This window comes from Gasterosteus aculeatus, chromosome 12, assembly GCF_964276395.1.
Source record: "Gasterosteus aculeatus chromosome 12, fGasAcu3.hap1.1, whole genome shotgun sequence".
In the NCBI taxonomy this organism is placed as follows: Eukaryota; Metazoa; Chordata; class Actinopteri; order Perciformes; family Gasterosteidae; genus Gasterosteus; species Gasterosteus aculeatus.
This window is the reverse complement of record NC_135700.1, coordinates 7760530-7780275: the sequence shown is the minus strand read 5'-3', so window position 1 is coordinate 7780275 and position 19746 is coordinate 7760530. Positions and strand designations below refer to the sequence as shown.

Here is a 19746-nt window from a genome sequence, read left to right as displayed (position 1 = left end):
ATGAAATCAGAGTCCGGTGAGTAATGCAGCACTGTGTCAATGAGAAGTGCGCGTGCGTCCAGGGTGGTGAGGTACGGCCGATCACCTCTGGACAGCTTGCAGATCCACTCGTGCTGTGTGTCGCAGGGCAGCGGCATGATGGCGTTGGTCAGGTCGCTGTACACGGCACAGTCCCTCCGGTCATCCTCCTCGTTCTTATCCTCTATGAAGGAGGTCACCACCTGCGCCAACACACCAGGCAAGACTCTGACGGTTTACGGCCGCTCAATGGCCTTGGATCACTTTGTCGACCTCCGTGTACTTACGGGAGAACCATCAGACCACTCCCAGGCGCCGGGATATTCAGGGTCTCTTTTATTCAAACCCACCCAGAACCAGCGGCCCTCTGTTCTGAAAAGGAGCAAAAGGAAAACCCAATGCAACATTATGAAGTTGTTCAGATTGTTTTCACATTTGGATGGACATTCTAGAGTAACACAGACACAGGTGGGCCCCAGGGTTTAATTCTAGGCCTTTACGACTTCTTATTGCTCTTGTGTCCATCAAGTCATATCTCATTTTTTAAAATTCACTGTGTAAAGTTTGTTTTAACATTGTTTTTGAAAAGTGGTACACACAAAAATCTGTAAATCTAATGTTGTCATTAACGAGTGCTGCTCAGTGAAGTGAAAAATTTACTACAACAGAAAATCTCTAAGCTTGAAACATTTAGAGTCAAACAACGCAAACCTTACTTACTTATTTGATTCCACACAATTATCTAATCATGCAGCGTATTGATATTCTAACATTCTTCACTTTCACTGGAGGCATCCTAAACAAACCCCATTTGATCAACAAAAGCCAATCAATAAATCCTGTACCCGCCGCTCCATGCACATCACATTAACCTGAAGCATTATCAGTTCCCACAACATTCCTGCACGGACGAGGCCCAGACGCAAGTACCAACCCGTCAAACATGGTACTGAGCAGCTGCTTAACAAACACCTGCTCCTCATAGTGGTAGAAACTGGCCAGCTGAGCCCCGAGGGCCTGGCAGAAGAAGTCCGCTTCCACCCAGGAACGCTTCATCAGGACTTTCTCATTGTGGAACACCTGCAACCCAGTTACGTTTTGTGTTTATCCATGTCCTGTTCTGATGATGTATATATATGTATGCACGGGACAAACAAGGGACAGAACAAGTATTTTGGGTGAACGTCAATGTGTTCATTTCCATTTTTAAATCTAAATTAGAAACATTTTTTTTGAGATATGTATTTGCTAACATAAAGGAAGAGAAAAGGTGGGGGGGGCGGAGAAAAAGATGAGGATGATCCCACCTTGAAACAGTAGAGCATCCCAGAGTGTGATTCCCACCCTGGAGGACAGGGGGCGGAGCTGTCAATGTGGTGCTCTGGCGACTGGACGTCGTGGTAGCTGCTGATGCTCTGCTTGCACACAGACGAGGCCTTCTGCAACTTGCAGTCCTTGACTTCCCAGTGACCCAACGCACTGCCGCCGGACATGGCAACACAGCCACCGGAGCTGACTAAGCAGAGGAAAGGATTAGCCGTAATTAGCCCACATCGAAGCAAAGCGCGATATGCGCGTTTATAATTAGAAAATAAACATTTTCCATTTCACCTGGCTGGTGTTTGTTCCAGTTTGTGAAGGTAAGGGGCCGCGAGGAGCTATTGGGAAGAAGCCAGCTGTACTCTCCCCTCCTCTCCACGTCCATGAGGCCGATCCAGTAATACCGGCTGCCGTCGGCCCCTCTTTCACTCAGCAAACTGTTGACGAACGCCTGCTCAAACCTGCCAGCATGAGGGAGACCAGAGGATGAGGAGCGAGACTCCAGTGCTGCCACAAATAAAACACAACCATTAGCTGCCTAAAGCACCTGTTTTCCACCGTGAGGAGAGGAGCGGTGCAGTAATATCCCATCCGAGCATCTTCATAGCTCTGTTCATGGCTAGTCACGGTGTAGCAGGAGTGGCCATGTCGCTTCCAGCCCTGCAGCATCAACAAAACAAAAGTCAACTTATGACACACCGTGTCAGCATGTTCTACCTCAAGCTGCAGCTTATTTTTACGCTGCACACGACAACAACATCATCAAATACAGTAACTTTGCAGAGGACCAGAAATAAGTAATGAGCATTAAAAGAAGAAATGCAAACTTTAAAAAACATGTTCGCGTCGATTTCGATTGCAACCTAAAGTTGTCATTAGCTAAGGTTAGCATTGAATGTTGAGTCGGATTGAAAATCTTTTTGATCTTAGACTTGATGTTTTTTATTTTATGTTCTTGTATAGCGGCTTACATGTAGTACGGGAGAAATTTGGATTCCTCCACTAAAACTGCAGCAACAACAGTACTGTATTTAAATCAGGTGCATGTTATGGATGCTAACATGCTTAACATGCACCTGATTTAAATATTTTTTAAGGTCTATCAAAAGTCGGGTATTGTTAGTGGCACTTCAACTTAAATCTTTGAAAGTGGCACATTCCTAATCTGGAGCAAAGGTTCTATGCATAAGTATGTGCATTTGTCTGTGTGGGGGTGTTTTGACACATGGTGTCAATTAGCCATATATCCCACCGACCCCCCATCCTCCCTATGACTGAGGTCCAGAGGCCTGAGCAAACACCATTTTTATTTACCTCAAATGTGTCGGGGAGGATTTTTAACAACAAAACGACACAACAGTAAACATTTCCAACACAGACTATAAAGAGACTCAAGCAGAACATGTGGTTTTGTAGCTGATGCTCGAAATATCAGAAGCTGCTCGAGCGTTTCCACTGATATTGTGCCTTCAAGGCCATTTTTGGCATTGTGGTCCAGGGCATGGAGTAGCTCCATGACTCAGGAGTCTGATATTCTTGTAAACAGAGTCAAGGAGCAACATGAATGCCAGACAATACGTCAGCAGCGGAGTGAATCAGCTCATTGTGCTTTCTGAAGGGTCAACTAGCTGAGAAGTTGAACTGCAGCAGGCGTGTCCTTATCTGCGTGCAGCCATTGTAAACCTAATCTGCTCGACCAAGTCAGAAATAGGTCACTTCGGGCTTTCATTTTTCTTCAGCAGAATGCAGTCAAACCGATAAAATGAAGATTTAACAATCCGATTTTGTTATGCGTGATCCATTTTTCACTGGACCTGTTTTTTGTTATTTAAGAAATAAACTGACATCAGCATTTACTGGAACAACCTTAAACCGCAATGGGTTGCTTCTTAGGAAATAGGTAAAAAAATCGTTAATGTTACGTAATCAAGAGATGTTGTTATTGACCCCCTTCCGCTGCGTGTTTAGGTGAAAGGTCGAGCTACTAGAAACTGTATTTCCATGTCGTGCACCAGGTGTTGAGTACAAGCTGACCCCGATGAACGCACATGCGTGCTCGTGTTTCTACCTCGGGACATTCCTCGTCCGGGGCTCCGGGCTGACGAGCGGCTTTCTGGCTCTCTCTGCTGCACACAGCGGGCAGTCGCTCATCACACGCCGCAAAAAGCCAGTTACCTTCCTGTGCAAGAGGTCAAAGCCATAGTTTACACCAGCCGGTACCCAAAACGTGTATACAAACGAGTTATAAGCGTTTGACCTAAGTCAAATGAGAAATAGGTTGCTTTGACCTTCCTGTCAGCTTTAACACAGAGTGCTGCATCCGTCATGTTGTGAGGAGGGTGATACTGGTGCCAGAAAGTGAGAGTTACTGGTGAGCCATCCGACCACACTACGCTCGGTGACAACGGCGGCTTCCAGAGGCCGATCCACACCTCCCCACTCTCCCCGGACACTACAAAAAAAGAGAAGGCACAGGCGGAAAAATAATCTCGTTGCACCCCCAGTGTCAAAATCAAAAGAACACGTCATATATCTGTATTGCACGGCGCTGCTTACAGTTAGTCAGCAGCTTGAGCAGCATCTCCACCTCGGACAGGGAGTGGACGCTGGTGAGGTTTGCCCCCCGAGAGCGACAGGCATCGGAAGCCTCCCCCCAGGTTCCCGTCTCCGTGTCCGCCAGCAGCCGATAGCAGACTCCATTATGTGGCCACCAGCCGTCAGCGCACTCTGTGCGGACATACTGCCAGTTCTCTATGGGAGAGGAGGAGGAGGAATCCCACCAGGACAGACAAGAAAAAAGGAAACACATTCAAAGAGGACATTGTTTTGTCTAGTCACCAACAGCGCAACGGAGAGGGGTCAGAAGTCAACTCCCCGGGTGCGGTGCAGCTGTTGAAGGCCTGAAGCTACAAGAGCTGACAGAGCCTCCTGCACGTTGTGCGTTTGGTCTCACTAGTCATCACTTTTGAGTAGGACTTCTGCTTTTGAGTAAGGCCTCGTCTGCGGGTCAGGTGAATCGGCATGAGCTCTCACCCAGTGGCTCTGCTCTGCGGGTGTCATTGGGCGTCTTCTTACAGATGTAGGGCCGAGCCGACTCACAGGACGCACCATGCCAGATGCCCTCGTAGTTGTACACTCCACACTGCCTGTTGTCCTGCAGGGGGCTGGCCGGCAGAGCTGATGGGAACACAGTGACGGGGGTCAAAGGTGAGGGTGTTTTTCTTCCTCATTGTCATCGATGATATTAAAATTCCGTACGTCAAAAGGCAACTAACGCTTCCCCTGACAAAATACAGAAATAACAATAAAGCAATAAATAAATACATAAATAAATGTGTATTTTCTGTGAGAATAATATTTTGTATATTTTGTTCTTGGTCAATAAATAAAGTTCAAGACGTCTTTGTGTTTTCCGTTATTGGGTTAATATGACACTGTTGAACAACCTTTCATACTGAAATTCAACTTAAAAAAGGAGAAATTGTCAAGCGTGTAAACCTCTTTTGAATGTTAAAACTACATTGGACATCATTTATTGCTTCCACAACACGAGCAATGAATTGCATATTGAGATATATTTCTCATTACGTTACAAGCGGTGTAGCAGGGCACCATGCATTGTACTATATGTGCAATCACAGTGCTGCATATCACTGACCGGACTAAGGACTAAGCCATCTTCAAGGAGACGTTTTTATGGATTTTGCTCTTCGTTCTCCAGCGTCACATGTTTCTCTGGCTCGTGCATTTGTTCGAGCCTTGCACACGTTTTACGATCCGTTTGGTTCATTGAACTCGAGAGCAACCGTTTTGTATGCTCACTCTGGAGCGTATGATCTCCACACGATCGCTTCTACATCTACATGCTCCCACTAGGACAAATCATGCAAAGAAACAAAATTGACCACCATACGCTGATGACACCCAAATCTATGTAGCGCTATCACCAAACGACTATCGCCCCATAGATCTTCTGTGCCAGTGCATTGAGCAAATCAAAGACTGGATGTGTCAAAATTTCCTACAACTAAATGAAGACAAAACTGAGATCATTGTATTTGGTGCTAAAAAAGAAAGGGTTAAAGTAACCCAACACCTTCACTCTCTGTCCCTGAAAACATCAAATAAAGCCAGAAATCTGGGGGTTATTATGGATTCAGATTTACACTTGGAGAGTCACATCAAATCAGTAACAAAATCGGCCTACTACCACCTCAAAAATGTCGCACGACTTAGAGGGCTCATGTCAGCTCAAGACTTAGAAACACTTGTACATGCCTTCATAACTAGTAGGCTAGACTATTGTAATGGTCTCCTTGCAGGTCTTCCAAAAAAAACTGTCAGGCAGCTCCAGCTTGTTCAGAACGCTGCTGCTAGAGTTCTAACAAAGACCAAAACATGTGAGCACATTACACCAATTCTTAAATCCTACATTGGCTCCCAGTATGTCAGAGAATTCATTTCAAAATCCTACTGCTCACATATGAATCACTACATGGTTTAGGGCCAAAGTATATCACTGATATGCTTCCACTACATAAGCCTTCAAGATCACTGAGATCTTCTGACACCAATCTGTTAGTGATTCCCAGAGTAAATACAAATCATGGGAAAGCATCATTTAGTTACTACGCAACAAACAGCTGGAATAAACTTCCTGAAGATTTAAGACTTGCCCCAACTCTGACCACGTTTAAAACAAGACTGAAAACTTTTATGTTCAGCTTGGCCTTCTGCTAAATTTAACCTACATTGCACTTTTAACCTCTGCTTTTAATTAAACAATTTAAATAAGATTTTAATTTATAATTTTATTTGCTGTTTTCAATTGTCTTTTAGTTCCTGCATTTTATTTCACTTTATTGTATGAAATGTTATAATGTGAAGCACTTTGAGTCTGCCTTGTGTATGAAAAGTGCTATACAAATAAAATTGCCTTGCCTTGCCTTGCTTATTGACAAGATCAATAAATAAATGTTCATATGACTATTCATGTAAAAAAAAATGTAATCCCATTTTACAGACACCGTCTTCCCACAGACTAATAATAATAATCATACCTGTGAGCAGATTGACCAGTGAGAGAGGTGCTCCATCAGACCACTGCCACCCCCGTCCATCCTTCAGGTGGTTCAGCCCGATCCACACCATCGCCCCGACACTCGAAAGTCGATCTACCACAAGATGTTGTCCGAGTTTTTTTAACGAATCGTGTCTGACATCCGTACAAATAAATAGCTCTCGGTCTCACACTCCACTGTGGGATGTAAAAAGTAACCAACACAGCAGACTGAGGAATGATGGGACAATCCGTATGTCGCGCAGTTGCAAGGGTAGCGTTTGTGGATGCAGTCGAGTACTCGATGTTTCGTCCGTACGTACCTCGGATGTACCTCTGCTCAGCCAGGCTGGTGACGCTGAGCAGATTTCCCCCTTGCGCCTGGCAGGTTAACAGCGCCTGACTCCAGGTCAGGATGGTGTGCAGGTTGAACTGGTAACACGCACGCAGCTCCTGGTTTGACTCCCAGAAATGGTCGCAACTGGAATCTACAAAAAACCGCCACGGATTAAAAAGGCAGCGGGGAGCTGAAACGGACCCTGTGCAGATTGTTTACAGGTGAGAGTCGGAGTTTGGGCATCATGAGTCAATGTGAGCAAAGAGCAAGAAGAGCCTGATAATGACAGAGTTGAAAAAGCTCTGTGATGTAATAAAAGAGGTGTGCGCACTGTAATCTGTCCACTCAAGTTCATTTCTTGCTGTGTCTTCTTTACCGTGTACCGGACAGAAGCCCCATTTCTCGGCCTCGTCGTAGCGAGTGGTGGTGGAACACCAGGGCAGGTGGTCCTCGCGCCCCTCCGTCGTGCACTCAGAGTACCACTTGTTGTTGTATTTAAAGGGCAGAGAGCAGGGCATGCCGTGTGCGTTTCCCAACAGCGTGTGTACATCTGCGAACACAACGAAGCCCGGTGTGAGTTTTTCTTTTTGTGCGACAGACGTCGCTGAGACACGCGCGAGCCTTACCTTCATAGGGATAAGAGCACGGCCCCTCTCCGGGCGTGTTGTACCGTTTCCACCCGTGGTAGGAGTTTTTCTTCACCACCACCAAACGTCCGGCCACGGACACCTTCCAGTGGGACGCCCCGTACAGTCCGTTTCCGCTGCAGCGCCACCACAGCACGGGGAGCGCCGTGTCGCACTCGAACGTGCCGAGAGGCTGCGTGGTGTCAGAGACGTTGAGGCCCAGGCACGAGCTGGTGCCCAGATTGAAGAGGCGGTGTCGGGAGACCCACTTCCACAGCATGCGGCGCGTGGGCCGCTCGCAGTCCTCCAGCACCAGGTTGGAGCGGTCCACCGTGACGCAGCGCTTCAGCGGCTCGCTCTCCAGGATGAACACACCCTTCGCTGGGGAGCCAGGAGGCAAAAAGAATACATTGGTATGCTGTGTGGTGCAAAGATATCTCACAGAACGTCCGCATGGAAAGTAAAGTAAGAATACTCGTACTTTCGGCTTACCTGTTTATTTATTTTCTCCACTTAAACGGAGCAAAACTCCGGCTAAACGGAGGCCTGATGTAACATGTGATCTTCCAACAGGAATAACTGAATGCTCTCACTCGACACCAGGATGGAGACTGAATGTCAGCACATGGCAGCAATGAAAGCCGCCCACCAAAACAAATACGATGACGATGGTAAGACACGATTAGAAAACCAAGACTGAAAGAATCAATCATTGAAATCTTTGAATGTGGTTTGGATTATTTTAATGATCATCTAAATGTTTTAGTCTGTTAAAATATTATACGCTCGTCGTTCAAATAGCATGTTATGTCCAACAAACAGTTCAAAGGTACTGTAACAAGGTTCCAGATGTTGATCCATTAATGACAGATGTCCTCCACTATAATGTGACATGCAACATGCTCATCTTCAGATAAAAGGAGCTACAATCAGTGCTGGTTTCTAATCTTTCACCGACCACAAATCATTGCAGCTGAATAAGATAAAAATGCAACATGCTAAACATATGTTTTCCTGTTCACATTTTACTTGGGGGGGGGGGGGGGGGGGTTTAAGGTGTGAACAGTCTTCTTTGGGACAAAACACGGACGTGTTTGGCTTCTATTTTTAAAGCCCACTGTTACAACGCGAGCAGCCGGGCGGCTCCAGAGGCAAACTTCTGCACCGGGCTGCAGTTACACAAACATCTACTATTGATACACGCGCAGACAACATCTACCGTGTGTGTGTGTGTGTGTGTGTGGGGGGGGGGGGGGGTCGTTAACATGTAAAAATAAAAGAGCGACCGAGCAGCAGCCGCGGCCAGATGCGTCGACCCACCGTAGAAGTCCGCGAGCTGCTTCTTCTCCAGGACCTCGTCGTCCTCCTCGTCGGCCGCGACGCGCACGCAGCTTCTCGCCAGCAGCGCCGCCGCACAAACAGCCGCCACGAGCGCCACGGAGTCCACGACACGGAGCCGCGGTACGAACATCTCGACGGCGGGACGCGGTGCCGAAGAGCCGATGTCCGCACATTCCTCGGGCCGACGGAGGCTTGAGTTTCTTTCTGGGTTCACTGAGGTTTTTTTTTCTTTTCTCTTTTCTTTTCTTTTTTTTTTCTTCTTCTTCTGCTGAGAGAAACTTTGTGGCGAGTGAAGTTTTTGCGGAGCAGTGACGTCACGTCTGACGGAGGAGTCGCATTCCTGCTGCTGTTATTCTCACCTTCACTGTTCCATCTGTCTACAGAGACACGGAGGCATTAAACTAAAACGCCTTCGACGACGTGTCGGTGTTGTTGGGCAGATTTGTGTTCACGTTAATTATGTTGTGTTTGGTTGAGACGAGACGAAGTAAAACGTTACCAGCTGCAGCAAAACGGGATACAAACATTCATGCGCCTGTAATTATAATCCCATATACTCATTATGCTGAAGCGGGACGCTCTCTGTAAACGGTACTTTGACTTTAGGTTTATTCCGATGATAACACTACTTCACTGAGGGAACTTTTAAATGATGTACTCTGATATTGTACTCTGAAGTACTTGACATATGACAAAAAAACCAAAACCAGACATATCAAAAAACAGTAAGAATTTTATAAACAGTTCACATGTTGCTACATCTCAAGTACCCTTTTACCAATGAAGGACTTTTACAATACAGCGATTTAATTCATGAGGTTGGATCATGAAGTCTATAAGGAGACCTCCTCCTGTGTATCAAGCTCCAGAATCAGTGGGTGTTACAGTTTACCATTATTATTATTATTATTATTATTATTATCATGCATTATTCTTTCGGATGAAGCACAACTTTATTGAGGAAAATGCACATTGATCGCACAAACACAAATCCCTCCTACAGGAACACCATAGAGTGTAAACAGGCAGGACCCAGCTGATAAAAGTACCTTATATGAAAAATAAAATAACCCCAAACAACTATAAAACTGCCCCACTGTAAACAAACTAGAATGTCAATAGTTTCTTGGTGTGACAACTAATTAAATATCTGTCAGTCTCCATGTTGTACAAGTGTCATTTCACAACAATTTATTATTTACTTCTATTTATGTGCCATGCCACTAACAAACTAAATTACCAACACCAAAGGCTCAGCCTCTCCATTAGAAAAAACAGCATTAAGAAAAAACATTATAATCCACCTGTATATTTACATTCATTAGAAGATTATTTTCAGTAGTAGATCACGTGTACACAGCAAAATTCTTAAAGAGTTAATTGTCCGGTGTAAGTGCAGAGTTGAAATCGCACTGCAAAAAGTTGATTCAACTGTTACACAGTCAATTGTACGAAAGAGCTGGAGTCATTATCCAGTGTCACACTTCTTGGTGTCGGGTCTAACAACGTGTATTTAACACTGAGCAGATTTATTTTTGACACTTATTCCGAGTTAAATTGTCAACACTTTGTTGAGTGTTGATTTAACACTGACAAGATTGGGACAATATAAACACCAGCTCAGAGTTCAAATTAAATCTCACAGAGTCAATTTAACTCTCTGAAAGTTGCTGTGTAGACTCTTCTTTCCATGCTGCATGTTTCCAAAGTATCCAAACATCTAGAGTTTGGAGGACCATGTATCAGGGAAGTGCATTTTTAACAGTACATCGATAGTGCACTTTTACAGCAGCAGTAGTGTAGTATTTGTCTGTTCACAGTGTTGTCCACTATGTTAGAACATCTCTGAATCAACAGAGATTTGTACAAAAAAGTATTTTCTCTCTCTGTCACACACACACACACACACACACAAACACAAACATAAGTGCATTGAGATGTTGATTTGCCTCCAGTTGTCATCAGAAGTTATCCTGTGTGATAATCCTTTCCCTCTCTCTGCTCTTATAAGTTACATTTTTGAATGTAGACGTGGAGCTTTTGAACAGAGGGTTTGTTCCCTGAAGACAGACAAAGAAAAAACACAAATTAACATTCACAATCGCTTTTCAGTGATGTTAACATGAAGAATAGCCCTAAATATTAGCCTGTCCACGGCTCGCACTTTGTTCCCAGTGAAAAGCTAAACCTTTAAAAAGGAGGTCAGAGATTCAGACATTTTTCCTCCAGACTTTAGATTCAGTGTGTTTGCACTCTCGAGGATATCATTATCTTTATATTTTTAGTTTATTTGAGATTAAACATCAATATGTTGCTTAGAAATGAATATACAAACAGCAGTCCTTTCAGCTCATGGATTTTCCTGAGAATCCTCACGTTTTTAACCATTCTTCTGCATTAAAGTAATCCAGTGACAGTTGTTTTTACATTAATGGGTATGTAGCAAACAGGAACTGCTAAAAGCTAATTCTGCACGCTTGTATTGGTGTATTATTATTCATGCATTGAGAATAGATGGGGCGTTTGTTGACAATATAACAAATATAAAGAAATCACCAGACATATCTCACCGTCTGCCACTTTGCCTTTGACCTCTCCGCCTCAAACTTGGCCACCTCTTTACGGTCGTGGACCGACACCAGCATCTTCCACACGGCCAGCAGGATAACACCGATGCTCACGATGGAAAGCGAGACGCCCAGAATGATCATGGGGATGTTTGGAGGTTCGGGGCAACCTGATACGGGACAGGAGAGGAACACATGAGCCTTACACTGGGACGCCCCGCGTGGTTTCTGTCATCTGTTTGCTACATTAATGCAAAGCTTACCTAACATCTGGAGATCGTAGGCGGTGGTCCCCGTCTCCCCTTCGACCACGTTGAACGAGATCCAGCACTCATTCTCCATCATCAGCGTGCATTGCATAGAAGGGCTCTTGTCGTGGTCTGAGGGGAGTGGTGAACATACAACATGTCCATGAGCAAGGCATGAATCCGTCGCATATCATCTTCCCATTCCGCATTGTGCTGGGAATGTAAAAGGATACACTTGCCTCTGTTGTGCTGTCAGTGTGCTTTCCATATCAAAGACTACAATCTGGTGTGTGTGTGTGTGGACCGCATCATTGTATTTCACATCTAAAGCTGGGAAAATCCTCTGTGATAATCAGATATACCTCTCAGCTTGCACAAGTACGGTGGCTTTAAAATAATCTCTTCTATAAAGGAAGACGGGGTCCTGTGGCCATTCACATGCACCACAATAGCTCTGCCTGTACGACAAGGTAAATAATCTCTTCCCCATTGTCCGATGCTGCCTGAATGGACATGGATGGTGTTGTGTTGGGGTGGCGGGGGGGTCTGCAGGCTTCAGAGAGATACCCGAGTCGATGCAGGTCAGCATTCCTCTAAAGCTCTGAACCACGGGGAAACTAAGCACGGCCCTGTGTTGATGCCACTATCAAAAAATCAAAACTCCAGCAACAACAAGCACTAACAGCACAGTCAAGTGATGGAGCCGAAAGGGCTGACAGTGCATTTGTACAGCGGTAATGTTGGTGCATGTCCCGTAAACAATGTAGTTCTTTCATTAAAAAAGAACTATAGGCTTCTAATTTGGTCTTTATTTTATATTTCAAATCAGGAATTGAATTTTCTTCCAGCTTTCTACTGATTTTGTTTCACGCTACTTTGCTATTAATGTATAAATTAGCAGAGAATATAATTCCCTTAGAGAGAGGATTCTGTGCCCTTGTTGCCATTGCGTTATTTCATCGCCAGTGATAGTTTAGAGAATTCCTTGTTAATCTCTTCCATGAAATCTCTCACTAACAGTTTGGCTGCCAAAAGGGCAAAACTAAAAACCGAAACTGACATTTTTTACATATACTCCACAAGACCGAGGACATAATACAAACGTCTGTTTACACTTTTAACATATCATGATAATTTGACCCTATCATGTCATTTTACAAAATTTGTGATTCAAGTTTGACGGATGCAGATCTTTCTTGTGCGTAACGGTTACACCTCAAATACATTAACACACTGTGATTTGAGTATATCAATCTCTGGAAATTATTATCATTATTAAATTGTCAATAATGAATGTAACTAGTGCAGAAAAAATAGTCTGAGATACTGAATCATTTCTAAGAACTTGATTTCTTAGAACTGATGTTTTGTGTGAACCTTTACCTGCTGTTGCGTTGACGGAAATGTTTGGGACGCTGCACTTCTGATCACACAAATCGACATCGTCCTCATCCTGCAGGTGGCACTCTACACAAGTCCTGGTGTCAAAACAAGAGCGGGGGGGGGGGGGGGAACAAATGTCAAGTTTTCCCTGGAGATAATTCAGACTGAATACTGAGGCCTCAATCACTGACACGGTGAGCACAAAGGAGCCCCAGCGTCCGTCACTTATCGCAGCGTTCCCAAGGCTTCGCTCGCTCTCCACCACCCTCGTCCTCTGTAACAGTGGTTTCAAATGGCACTAGATCTGACAGCTGCTTCACAATGGACCAAGGAAATCTCTTAGTGCTGTGTTGTTTGGGGGGGGGGTCTTTTGATGTCACATGGAAGGTATAGACACATGTGAACAAGGGGTCCAGAACCTGATAGCCCTGTACTCCATAGAACAGACGGATCGTGTGGCGCGACGAACCGACAACTCACATCTTCCAGGTAAAGAAACAACAATCACGGCGGAACCGGCCGACGGGATCTCACCTCGCAGCGCTGCAGGAGTCTCCGCACGTCGGGCACTTCTCGCACCTGTCCCCGGACGCCCCGGGCACGGAGCAGACGCAGCGGCCGCACTCGCACCTCCCGCGCCCGCTGCACAGCGCGCCGTCCTCTGACGCGCAGGCCTCCGCGCCGCTGCTGCAGTTACAATACTCGCCCGTCCAGCCTCTGGCGCAGTGACACTCCCCGCAGTCACAAACCCCGTGGCCTACAAACACACACACACACACACACACACGCACACACGGATTATATCAGTGAATCAAAGCTCGACGCCAGGCAACACGCGCGCAATTCATCACGCGTAATGGCCCACCTCCGCAGAGCTCCCCGCGGAAGCGAACGCAGGAGTAGTCGTCGCACTCGCAGTGAGGTCCGTAGACGCGTCCAAAGCTGGACGGGTGACACGCGCACTGTCCGCAGAAGCAGTCCCCCTGTCCGCTGCACGTCTCCGTCTCGTTGTTGGCGACGCAGTTGCTCGACAAAGCGCTTTCCTCGTTGCATTCGCACTCCGCTCCCAGGAACCCCGGCCGGCACACGCACACGCCACACTGGAAAGCCCCCTGGCCCTCGGCGCACCGGCTGCCGTTGGCTCCGGGGGGCCGCGGCGGGCAGTCACACGAGCACAGAGACGACAGTTCCACCTCCAGGCTGTCCCGCAAACCCACCGGTTTCAGGGAGAAGTGCAGAGGTTCCGACACGCAACCCGGGAGCTCCACGGACACGTTGAACACTACCTGAGGAGCGAAGAGGAGAGGAAGAGGAAGGTTAACAATGAATTGTGCACGTGTGACCACATGCAGCTTATTCCTCTATGTGGCTCCACAGTCTACACTCATCAACAGCCTAATGAGTCAACCGGTTACGAAGACATGAAGAACACAGGCACTGTAGTTAAATCAATCTCGGGTTTTTTTTGCAAATTAAGATACCACCAGTTGTACCATTCAATTTCTTTCCTTTTTTTTCCATTTTGTGAATAAATAAAGTAATCTTTTTATCTTATTAGGTGCTTATATGGTTCTCTTTTTAGCCTACAATTATCTTATTTATTCAACTACCATCATTTGTTATCATATGCTGCTTTGAGGAGGGTGTCCGGGTATTTTCCTGTTCCTATCTTTATACATTTCTTCAGCTCTTATCAGCTTGTCAGTCACCTGTTAAGCACTTTGAACTGCACAACCTGAAAGGTGCTACACAAATACAAAGAAAGAGCAAATGGGAGCAAAAACAACTGACCGTCTCTCCGGTTTTTATGTTGGAGCAGCGTTTTTGATCAGGGAGGACAGCCCCATTTGGGCAAATGGCTGTAAAAGACATCTGGAGCCCCTCTGTGTCTCCAAGGACCTCCAGTTCGATCTCTGAACGCAGCTCCTGAAGAACAGCGCATGTTTATCCTCTGAATGGAAACACTATGGCTCTATAAAAGGTTGTCGTCCCCAAAAATAGCGAAATCACAATCAGCTTTGAGGGAAATTACACTTGCAACCTGCACTGACTTGTAGCTTGCTGAAGCAATTGGAAAAGCACCAGTCTAGCTCTCTTTTTGGGTGCGTCATCCTCCCAGGTGTGCTGGGCCGCTGCACAAAAGCATCACGGCAAAAGTAGACAGCTCACCTCAGCCGGAGGAAAGACTGCGTTTGACTGACTAATGAACTCTGCGAGGGCCTGTCTGGGTGCTAACTCATCGTAAATTATGTGTTTCCTGTGGGCCTTTGATTGTGCTTTGCCCTCAGTGTGGCTAAGAAAGAGAAAACACTGGGAGCGTTTGTGGAATACACACAACTGAGGACGGATTAAAGTAAAGATTTCACTATTATTCAGTAAATATATTGCAGGGTAGTAAAGCGGTCATCCACTGTGCTGCAAACAATAATCCAAAATTGCAGCCAAGTGTAAATATGAATCATCTATCACTAAATGTCCCTCAGTTTTGTGAAAAACCACAACTATTTTCAATCAGTGCGATGAAAGAGGCCTCTCACCCCTCAGAGACTAAAGAGTGTGATCAACATAAGTGATGAATTAAATAGAGGACGCGCCTCCAGAGTCCCTTCCTTCACGGGGGGGATTTAACAGAAAGACAGAGAGAGAGAGACAGAAGGGACAGGAGATCAGACAAGCAGAGACTTGCTGTCGGGCAGGCTGATGCAAAGCGGTGAAGGGAAAGAAGAAACCTCAGACTGAAAGAATGAAAGAGGGAAAAACAAGAGATACAAACTAGTGCCGGGGGAATACGATGTACGGTTTAATTATGCATCATTTATGCTTGAAACATTCACATGCCAAATGACTGTATTTTAATACGTACTTAATGCAATTCTACTGGTTTTAACATTCATTCCTCCGTTATTATGATGATTAATATCAAGAACGTTTATTTACTTTGTATGCCGCTACAATCAGCTCCAGGATGTTCCGTGAATCTGCCGCCAGGACTCCCACTGTGGCACCAGGTATGATATTTGCATAGTTCTGCGGGAGAGAGAAAAACAATACAACCGATAAACATTAAATTCGCCGTCAGAAATGTGGGCCGACTTCGTCTCGGGGTGAAAAGAGGCGGGAGGGAGGAGAGGGCTCGTTTGAACAGGTTGAATGAGAATGCAGATTTAATGTGCTGCCCTTAGTAAACATTGTGCTCACACACACTCACTTGCCCTTTTCAGTTCTCCGACTCACATTCAGGAAAAGAAGCTGTCACCTTATAGTTGCGTGTTTGGTCTTTGGTCACAGCAAATATCAGCAAGATGTTGTTCTCCACCACCTTATCAACCAGCTGCCCGAGAGTTGGATACTCCTGGAAGGAGGGACGACATGTCTTTGACGTTGTAAAGATGAATCACAGATGACCTAAGAATGACTCATGAAACTGACTGGCTTCAAATAAACAAAACCAAAAAATCAAAATAGAGTCTTCTGTAACCTGTGGACTTACCTGCACCGTGGACATGGAGTATTCGTTGTTGCTATCCAGGTGACACTGTCCGTCGTTGGGAATCACGATGCCGGCCATCTTGCTGTCCATCCCAAAGTGCGAGTCGGCATCACTGACAAACACCAGCAACCGCATGGAGTCCTTCCTCCAGCCGATCTTGTCCTATCAGGAGACGCATTGTGTTCGCTCATCCTCTACTGACCAATTTAAATAAAGACGCCCTCTTGGTTCATATGTTTTAGACATTAATTTAAAATCAAAACCTTACCCCACAAACCGCCGCCTGCATGATGGCGTCAAAGCCGCATTCTGGCAAGTCAATGTTTGCCGACACGCGCTGCTTCGCGATGATCTCGTTGAACTTGTCGGTGTTGCTCGTTAGAGACAAAACGTGTTTGTAGCCAAATGTTGGCAGGCAGGTTGAGGCTACACCGCTGCAGGACGGCAGAAAGCGGGAATTCTGTCAGATACCAAATGACTGACGTTTCGGAACGGGGTTGTTTTTGAAGGTGATATTTGAGTACCGGTTGTATACCTGCACGGGTTGGCCAGCTCTTCCTCTGTTATTTTGATGAAGGGCAGGACGGGTTTCTCCACAAAGGAGCCAAAGCCCATTCTAAATTTACTCGTGAGCTTGGCCATCTCTTTAGACAAAGACGATCCCAAGTCTTTGATCATGGCCAGATCGTCGATCATGGATGCTGACAGGTCCATCAGGTAGTAGATGTCCACAGGATAGTCCTCCGTGTGTTGAATTTGAACCTGGAAAGTCAACTGACTGCCTGTGCAACAACACAACACACACCTTAATTTCTCGCCTGAAGTCGAGGAAGCACTTCGTCGGCCACATCATAGAATCAAAAGGGGGTCGCGTACCAGGTCGCAGCTGGAGCGCCATCTTCTGCGGGGAGATCTGGGTGCTGTTGACGCTGCCCGTCTTCTTTCCCAGTGGTCGATCCTGCAGGATGTGACTTTTGGAAACAGGGAACTCCAGCTGGTCCCGGGCACATCCCTTTTCTAGTAAGATATCCGGCGTGTCACATCTATCGCCGACTGAAAACCAGTCTGTGAAATTCTGAGAGGTGAAGGAAAAAGTCACATTGTCGTTTGCGTGGAGGACTGAGATTGTTTTATGGGCCGTACATTTAAATTGTTTTATCAGGAGAGAAATACAAACAGCCACTGTCATTTTGCTCACTAGTGCCCCGGAAAAAAATACATTATTATCATCTGCTTATATGTTCTGTTGTCACACATGCACCCCTGGGTGCTTACCTCTTGCGTGCACCAGGCACAGTGAGAATTGAGCTGCAGGCAATCATCACAGGTCACAGCGCTGCCAGCTGGACAAGAGCCTGCAACACACAACAGTCACAGTGAGCTCGCCGACCACACAAAAAAGAGTGATAAAAAAAGATAAAAGTTAATTTTACAGTGATTAAACCTATACGAATATGTCTGACATGTCTCAAAAAAATTACCTATGATACAATAAAAAAAAAATCTTACAATCCAAGTCATAAATACCACACATTTATGAGCTTCCTCCTAAGTCACTGGGTGTCTTTGTTTGCGCACCGTTAAGGTGCAGCCGTGTGTTTTCCTGCACTCACCTTCCACGCTGCCGATCCAGTGGCGAAGAATCAGGCTCAGCAGTAGAAGCCCCATTAGTCCGCGAGGTTACTGCTCACGCAGAAACAGAAGGAGAATACTTTAAGTCGTGTCATATTCACAGGAGTGCAACATACCCAGTGCCATGCCTCCCTTGAGCCCCGTGAGGAGTAAAGAGCGCAGCGCCGTCGCACCGCCCTACCTGGATGCAGGAGGCGGGTGTTTTACCTGCGCTGCCTTTTATGTTGTACTTCCGTCCAGGTGAGAGAGGGAGGCGGGCGCGAGGAGAGATTAAAGACCACGTTCTTACTGCTAACTAACCGCCCCGTGTGATAATTAATCCATGTGGCAACAAAAACATGTTAAAAGAAAATCGCGGTATTTTTCAAGATGGGCCTCATGTAATAATATGTTTACAACATTTATTTTCTCAAAAAAGGTATTCTACATTCAACACTTGAAGTGCATTTAGCTTTTAGTTTACTTTCAACATACTTTTGCTATCAAGAGATAGACGTTTGAATGAATTTAAAAGAGATAGATAGATTGACAGACAGACAGATGGACCAATGGACAGATGGATGTCATAGGCCCGATTTAAGCTTCACCAAAATTGTCTAATGATTGAACTCTGGCCGAAGACAAATAAAAAAGTACAGACAGGCCACGATCGTGACCAAATATAGTCTGTATACTCCTATAACTGAGACACCATGACAGAAGATAAAGTTAATCTTTAACAACATGAATCATTGTCGTCGAGTCACGAGAATGTTTTCAACCTGACGCACGCACGCGAGCCTATCGCAGGATATGAAATATGAGCATGAGGGCGCGCATGTGTCCCCCGAGGGGGGAGCGACATAGGTGTTGAATCAAGACAGCTGCAGAGCAAATATCGCTGCTTGTCCCAACTTAAAGGAATCTCACAATTCGGCACCACGCCCTTCTGGATCTGGTTGAGTCCCATCTGTCACCCCAAAGCGACCCCCCCCCCCCACACCCCTCCACCTCTTCTACTAATCTCCCTCACCCCTCACCCCTCACCCTTCTCCTCTCCTTTCCTTCAGTGACATTCTCTCCCCGCAGTTCTCCGTATCTTGCTCCACCGTAACCTGTAGCCTTGTTGGAGTGTCTGTCTGTGAAATTGCCATTTTATGTTTACTTCTTGTGGCATAATTATCCTCCTCCTCTTCCTCCTCTTGCCTCCCTTCGTCTCCTCTCGTCTCCTCCCGTATCCTCTCTTGTCATCCCATATACCCTCCCCTCCCCTCCCCTCTCCATAACTTAACTTTAAAACCTGTTGCCTTTCAGTTATGTTTCAGGGAAGTGAATGAAATGTGACACGTGCATTTGAAGCACATCGTGACATGAGTTTTAAAGAGCATCAGTAAGACTGCGATCCATAAATTGCTCTCCCTCATACCACTATCTCAGCACTACACATTTACTATGCATAGAAACGGAGATACACATCAACACTGCAATGAGCCAACTCACCTTCAGGGGCGTCCTCTGATATCATGCTGTCCCGCCTCAGTCTGTCTGTCCTGTCATCAGGGGAAAAATGGAGAGAAGCAGAGCAGCATCAGGCCAGTACATTCAGTCCCATTGTATCCCGGCAGTCGTCGGAGTAACAGTAAACCTATTGTAACGGCGCCCTTTATGAAGCATGGCGCTGGCGTGACCCTGCTGCCCGTGCTCCTTGACTCATGTGTGCTCGTGTGTGTGTCTCTGGAAGTGGGC

At 45.9% G+C, this 19746-nt stretch overlaps 2 protein-coding genes across 3 annotated transcripts in view; both read right to left on the bottom strand.

Moving 5' to 3' along the window:
- The window catches only part of pla2r1 (phospholipase A2 receptor 1), an 18285-nt gene extending 8862 nt beyond the window's left edge, over nt 1-9423 (bottom strand). Inside the window, exons 1-15 of the mRNA XM_040204875.2 lie at nt 8681-9423; nt 7361-7741; nt 7111-7284; nt 6721-6885; nt 6399-6512; nt 4372-4515; nt 3895-4089; nt 3627-3790; nt 3407-3517; nt 1886-1998; nt 1630-1799; nt 1326-1534; nt 953-1098; nt 306-390; nt 86-221 (exon numbers count right to left, since the gene is read on the bottom strand). Coding sequence (XP_040060809.2) covers nt 86-221; nt 306-390; nt 953-1098; nt 1326-1534; nt 1630-1799; nt 1886-1998; nt 3407-3517; nt 3627-3790; nt 3895-4089; nt 4372-4515; nt 6399-6512; nt 6721-6885; nt 7111-7284; nt 7361-7741; nt 8681-8831 — 2458 coding nt within the window. The 5' untranslated portion in view covers nt 8832-9423. The remainder of the gene's footprint in view (nt 1-85; nt 222-305; nt 391-952; nt 1099-1325; nt 1535-1629; nt 1800-1885; nt 1999-3406; nt 3518-3626; nt 3791-3894; nt 4090-4371; nt 4516-6398; nt 6513-6720; nt 6886-7110; nt 7285-7360; nt 7742-8680) is intronic.
- Nucleotides 9417-19746, bottom strand: itgb6 (integrin, beta 6). Of its 2 annotated transcripts, XM_040204933.2 has the most exons (16): nt 19501-19746; nt 18003-18072; nt 17665-17744; nt 17266-17464; nt 16925-17171; nt 16658-16823; nt 16390-16551; nt 16156-16251; nt 15837-15926; nt 14691-14825; nt 13765-14185; nt 13434-13656; nt 12900-12994; nt 11532-11648; nt 11272-11438; nt 9417-10761 (listed from the first exon to the last, which is right to left on the bottom strand). In XM_040204933.2, the coding sequence occupies exons 2-16, from the start codon at nt 18055-18057 to the stop codon at nt 10663-10665; spliced, it is 2352 nt and encodes a 783-aa protein (XP_040060867.2). In that variant the 5' UTR covers nt 18058-18072; nt 19501-19746; the 3' UTR covers nt 9417-10662. The 2 variants fall into 2 exon arrangements, with proteins under 2 accessions (XP_040060867.2, XP_077941086.1); XM_078084960.1 differs by lacking the exons at nt 14691-14825; nt 19501-19746 and having other exon boundaries at nt 18003-18201.

Excerpts from the sequence above, each read along its gene's own strand:
- itgb6 (XM_040204933.2), bottom strand. The coding sequence starts at position 18,057 with ATGGGGCTTCTACTGCTGAGCCTGATTCTTCGCCACTGGATCGGCAGC. Across the intron at positions 15,927-16,155 it reads ACCAAACACGCAACTATAAG|AACTATGCAAATATCATACC; the intron begins GTGACAGCTTCT and ends TCTCTCCCGCAG. Across the intron at positions 13,657-13,764 it reads CCGCGGGGAGCTCTGCGGAG|GCCACGGGGTTTGTGACTGC; the intron begins GTGGGCCATTAC and ends GTGTGTTTGTAG.